This window comes from Rutidosis leptorrhynchoides, chromosome 3, assembly GCF_046630445.1.
Source record: "Rutidosis leptorrhynchoides isolate AG116_Rl617_1_P2 chromosome 3, CSIRO_AGI_Rlap_v1, whole genome shotgun sequence".
NCBI lineage: Eukaryota > Viridiplantae > Streptophyta > Magnoliopsida > Asterales > Asteraceae > Rutidosis > Rutidosis leptorrhynchoides.
Window position 1 is genome coordinate 635,183,197 of NC_092335.1, and position 6,338 is coordinate 635,189,534.

General features: G+C 33.9%; 1 protein-coding gene across 1 annotated transcript; it reads left to right on the top strand.

Annotated features, from left to right (window-relative positions):
- Positions 1-327: 327 nt before the first annotated feature.
- Positions 328-1,313, top strand: LOC139902381 (uncharacterized mitochondrial protein AtMg00810-like). Its single transcript, XM_071885014.1, has 2 exons — positions 328-901; positions 1,309-1,313. Exons 1-2 carry the CDS (start codon positions 328-330, stop codon positions 1,311-1,313), a joined length of 579 nt encoding a protein of 192 aa, XP_071741115.1.
- Positions 1,314-6,338: the final 5,025 nt, after the last annotated feature.

A 6,338-nucleotide genomic window follows, 5' to 3' on the forward strand; every position in this document is an offset into this window, starting at 1 on the left:
TGGGTAGTTTAGCCCCAAACCGTGCTCGAGTGTCGTTTAGATTATAAACTATCATTGTAGTGGGTCAAACTTGTATAAAACTTAATTAATGGCCTTCGTGCCTTTTGTAAACATTTAAATTGATGTACGTTTAAGTGGAACTTGTGGAATGGTTTACATATTTAATTGGTGCGTAAATGTGTATTATATAAAAAAAAATTTATCGTATAGAATACGGGTTGGGTTGTTTCACTTGTTTATGTTCATGATATTATTATTACTGGCAATAGTGATAGTTGTATTAGTGAGTGTAAGCATTTCTTGCAAACTAAATTCAAAGTTAAAGAAATGGGTTTATTAAAATATTTTCTTGGTATTGAACTTTTAGATCAAAATGGAGGTTTAAGTATGACACAAAGAAAATATACTTTAGAAGTAATTGATGAATTTGGTTTGTTAGCTAGTAAACCTGCTATTACTCCTATGGAATCTGGTGTTGTCTTTTCCAGTATTGATAATCATTCTGATACTAATTATCCTTTATCTAATATAAGTGATTATCAAAAACTTATTGGAAAACTTATTTACATTATACTGACCAGACCTGATATTGCCTATGATGTTCATTGTTTAAGTCAACATATGCATGCTCCTTTAAATTCACACTTAAATGCTGCTTTTAGAGTTCTTAGATATCTTAAAGGTTCACCTGGAAAAGGCATTTTTATAACAAAAAGTGACAATTTTGTATTGTCTGCTTATGTTGATTCTGACTATGCAAAATGTATTTCTACAAGAAGGTCAGTTACTGGTTTCTGTGTTTATTTAGGAAACTCTTTAGTTTCATGGAAAAGTAAGAAACAGTCAACTGTTTCAAGATCATCTGCAGAAGCTGAGTATAGGGCTTTAGCTTCTGTCACATGTGAGCTCATTTGGATATTAAAACTTTTCAAAGATTTGAACATAAAACCAAAAATTCCCATAACTGTTTATTGTGACAATAAATCTGCTTTACAAATAGCCAAAAATCCTGTTTTTCATGAAAAAAACTAAACATTTTGAAGTAGATTTACATTTTGTGAGGGAAAAGATTAGTTCTGGTGTAATTCAAACTGTTCAAGTTTCTTCTGAAGAAAACACTTCAGATATTTTTACTAAACCACTTTTAAGAGCTCAACATGATTTATTGTGCAACAAATTAACTCTTTATGATCTATTTCATGTTTAGATTAAGGGGGATGTTAAATTTATATACATATTCATAATCTAAACATGTAAGATCATTTTTTTTTTTTTTTTTTTTTTTTTTGTATTTCTTCTTATTTCTAGGTTAAGAATAATTGCAGGGTCCTTGCAGTCATTTTTTGAAAGATAGTTTGGTGGTCAAAGTATTAAAAAGAAGACTTTGTTGCTGAACAGCTATTTTGGAACTTGAGGGACCAGAAAAGAAATTAAGTTATTATTTAAGTTATCTAATTTATTTTTTCATTCTCTGATTAATTCGTTCATCTCTGTAACTGTGTGAAATTCATTTTAGGGTTTCATATTTTTCATTCTCTGTATTCATAGTTATCTTTTTGATAGCTTGAGAGAGATTACTGTAAGATTGATTGTGTGTGAATCGTTGTAAGGATTTTGTATTGTTTTTGTTACTTATTTTTAACTTCTGAGATAGGGGATTTTTCATCTCCTGTAGTTGGTGGATTTAATTTCTTGATTCTGTTAATATATACTTTAAAAATTGATATCTTTTTTAAAACTTTTTTATATACTTTAAAAGGATTGCAGATGTTTTGATATTTTGATATTCTGTAATTAGATACCTTAATATAATTAATAATTAATAATTAATTAAATAAAATGTATATAAACATATGACACGTGTTAATGTGTTATATCAACCAATTTAACACACTTACATCTGAAAACGAAAATTTGTACAAGTGATACCGGTTTGCACATTCCGGTTACGCAACACCACTTGTCGGGGTATATAAAATTGGTACTTCCGTGTTCAGAAAATGGATGTTGGTGATGCCACCTAATACGGCGGACTAACAGCATAGTCAGCGATGAAAATGGATTGGGGTTGTTTGATCTTTGGAAAAAGAGGGAAGCATTCAGAGGAGTGGTGGAGGAATGACAGAATCAAAGAAACCCAAGTAATGGAGGCGGTGTAAAATGACAAAAATACTCTTTAGACAATAAAATATTGACATGAATAATAAAATGCTCATGTTCTACTGTTATAATTGCAAGGACATCTCAATAAAAGCATCCATTTAAAAAATATTACATTAATTTTATTAAATATAACATTACTCTAATAACTCTAAAATTGATACGATATCAAATACTAACGAGTCTGAAATCATTTTCAGACAAATTACTTCGGACACACTAATTTGATGAGAGGTTCTAAATTTATTCGTGAAGAACATTTCGAAGTGGATGATGAACTCTCACAAAAATAAAAAATTTTGTTTAGGTGACTTCATTCCTTTCCTACCACGATTGTACCGAAATATTATGTGGGTTTGAGAGTTGGTCTTTCTCAAGTTCACATACTTTACTTTTGCTATATTTTGTTATATTTTGTTAACATGTGTGTGAAATCACATAAATGTACATAATTCTGGCATCCTTTTTGCACTATATCGTCTTGTCGTGTTTTAAATAATCCTACAACGAACTTTTTTTTTTTTTTCGAAAAGCAAAAATATATTGCACGAAATAGAGGGGTCAAATGTGTATGGGATTGGGGTGACGGATTCAGATTTAGATTTCGTTGCTAACCGATTGGGATGTAGTCGAGGTAATATGCCTTTCAATTACCTTGGTTTATCGATGGGTGCTAATATGAATTTAATTCGTAACTGGAAGCCTCTTATTCAAAAATTTCGGAATAGATTAACAAAATGGAAATGTAAAATGCTTTCAATTGGAGGAAGAGTTACTTTGATTAAATCGGTCCTTAGTAGTTTGGGTATATATTTTCTATCTCTTTTTAAATGTCCAGAAACAGTTTTAAAAGAGTTGAAAAAATTACGAAGTGCTTTTTTTTGGGGTATTCAAGAAGGTGAAAAAAGAATTCATTGGGTAAAATGGGATAAAGTTTTGGCAAACTTTGATAAAGGAGGTTTGGGAATTGAGAGTTTAAAAGCTTTCAATTATGCTCTAGTTTTAAAGTGGATATGGAGGTTTAATTCACAAAGCGGTGGCATTTGGATTGATGTGATCAAATCGATATATGGGCCAAATGGTGGGTTGGATGGAGAAAATAAGTATAAACTTGGTGTTTGGACAAATATGATCAAAGTTTATAATCAGGCTCAAAGTGAAGGTATGCTTCCTTTGAATCCAATTCTCTACAAGCTTGGTAATGGATTGAAAATCCGTTTTTGGAGAGACACATGGTTAGGAACTGAACCATTGTGTACACGATTTAATAGAATTTATCACCTAGATGTTAACCCGGATTGCTTAATAATGGACCGAAGGCATAATAATACATGGGTATGGCAATGGAAACGTGAAACTTTAGGTGGTAGAAATGACACTGTTGTTGATGATCTTATGCATACAATTTTTTAACAATGAAGATGATAAGTATTGGGTTTTGAATCTGAATGGAGTATACTCAGTTTCGGATAATAGGAGATGGATCGACAATGCTATGTTGGAAGCTTCGACGAGCCCAACACACCACTATAGAGGATTTAGACTATACTAGACTCACTACACCAACACTTTGAAGTTTGTTAGCCTTTAATTTTATAAATCCTTAGTGCACAATGTACTTAGGCGACAGTGTCGACCATATATCTTTAGGCGGTATAACCGACCATGTATTACTTAGGCGGCAGAGCCGACCATATAATAAGAACAACAAAAGTGCACTAAGAACTTAAACACAAACTAAGGCTTGATCGGGAAACTTAACAAAAACACTTATATTAAATTACAATTACAATATTACTTACAAGCTTTATCTTCTCTACTTTCGCTAACTCACACTCTTCTTCTCTTCTTCACAACTCACTTCTTATTTCACTCTCACAACTTCACACAACACAAATGAAATCTCCTCCCATATTTATACTACTCCATGGAACATTCTAGAACCTAGATATTTCCATGGATATATAAATATCTAGATATTTCTACAACCTATAAATATCTAGATTTTTCTTTTACATTTCAATTTCTAGATTTTTCTCTCATATTCTAATATCTAGATATTTTCTTATACATATTAATATCTAGATATTTTACCCATATACATTTACTAATTCCATATTATTCTAAATTTGCATTGTATTTTAACACTCCCCCTCAATGCAAATTTTCTTCCAACGATGTCTTGCAGACCATTCCAAGTGCTTCTCTGAATTTTGTAAACTTCGGTTTACTTAGGCTCTTGGTGAATATATCTGCAACCTGTTCATCTGTCTTTGTTGGCATCATCTTGATCTCTCCTTCAAGGACCTTCTCGCGAACATGGTGATAGTGCACTTCTATATGTTTTGTTCTCGCATGAAAGACTGGATTTTCTGCTAGACGAATAGCTGATAGGTTATCGCAGAAAAGCTTTACTTGATAATCTGTTGATTGATGAAGATCTTCCATTAGTTGCTTCAACCACATAATTTCTTGTGTTGCTGATGCTGCCGATCGATATTCTGCTTCAGTGCTTGACAAGGATACTGCTGGTTGTCTCTTGCTGCACCATGATATTACTCCCGATCCAAGACTAAACATGTATCCAGTTGTTGACAGTCGTGTATCATAGTCTCCAGCGTAATCGGCGTCACAATATCCAGTTACGTGACATTCTTTTGTTTTCTTGTATAAAATACCAAAGTTAATAGTGCCTTTGACATACCTTAAGATGCGTCGTACAACATCAAGGTGAGGCTTCTTCGGATTGCTCATGTATCGACTAACCACTCCAACTGCATAAGATATATCTGGCCGGCTTAGTGTGAGATAAATAAGACTTCCGACCATCTTTCGATACATGGTAACATCTTGAAGACTTTTTCCTTCATCTGCTCGTAGTTTTGTATTCGGATCCATCGGAGTTGAGATAGGTTTGCAATTAAGCATTCCGTACTTTTGTAAAAGATCTCGCGCATATTTCTGTTGTCCCAGAAATAATCCTTCTCTTTTCTGCTCTATTTCGAGTCCAAAAAAATGTTTGAGTTCTCCAAGCTCCTTCATATGAAATCTGATAGACAGATTCTCTCTTGTTCTTTGAATCTCCTCATAGTGATCTCCCGTGATGATTAAGTCATCCACATATACTAGCACTATGGCTAGTTTTCCTTGATCTTGTTTCACAAATAAACTAGAATCTGAAGGAGCAACTGTGAAACCACTTTGTACTAAGAACTCGTCAATCTTCCCGTACCAAGCTCTTGGAGCCTGCTTCAAGCCGTATATTGCTTTCTTTAATTTGCAGACATGGTCAGGATGAGACTTGTTCTCAAAGCCTCTTGGTTGCTCCATATAAATTTCTTTGTCAAGTTCTCCATGTAAGAAAGCGTTCTTGACATCCATCTGCCACAACTTCCAAGATTTTCTAGCGGCTAAAGCTAGTAGAGCTCGAATTATTGTGATCTTCGCCACTGGACTAAACGTTTCTTCATAATCCAGCCCATATTGTTGAGAAAAACCTCTAGCAACAAGTCGAGCTTTATACCTTTCAATGGAGCCATCTGATCGAGTCTTCACCTTGTAAACCCATTTACAAGATATTGGTTTTACATCTTTTGGCTTTGGAACTAAACTCCATGTCTGGTTTTCTTTTAGTGCATTAATTTCTTCTTCCATCGCTTTCTGCCATTCTTGACTTTGTGCTGCTTCTTCATAAGTGGAAGGCTCAATATGTATTAATTCATCCACATGAGCAGCATTGGCATACCTCGGATTAGGTTGCCTCGGCCTTGTTGATCTCCGTAATTCTTGCACATGCTCCTCGGCATCCATTTGGCTTGGACGAACCTCTTCGAATGTAGATTGATGTACCCCAGTTTTCCATGGACTCTTTTCCTTAGAGTACGACCCTTCTCCTTCTTTTATTGGATCCAATATCTGCTCTTTAGGTTCTTCTTTTTCTTCTGGACCTTCTTCTAATCCATGAGATTCTGGAAGCTCTATCTTTTGAGGTGACCACCATGAAGAAGCTTCATCAAATACCACATTTCTTGAAGTATGACACTTTCTAGTATTTGGATCACAACATCTCCATCCTTTTCTTGATTCATCATAACCGACAAAAATGCACCGAATTGCCTTCTTATCAAATTTGCTTCGTAGATGATCTGGTACGAAGACGTAGCATACACATCCAAAAA

Bases quoted from the DNA above. Each gene is read 5' to 3' on its own strand.
- LOC139902381 (XM_071885014.1), top strand. From the start codon at position 328: ATGGGTTTATTAAAATATTTTCTTGGTATTGAACTTTTAGATCAAAAT.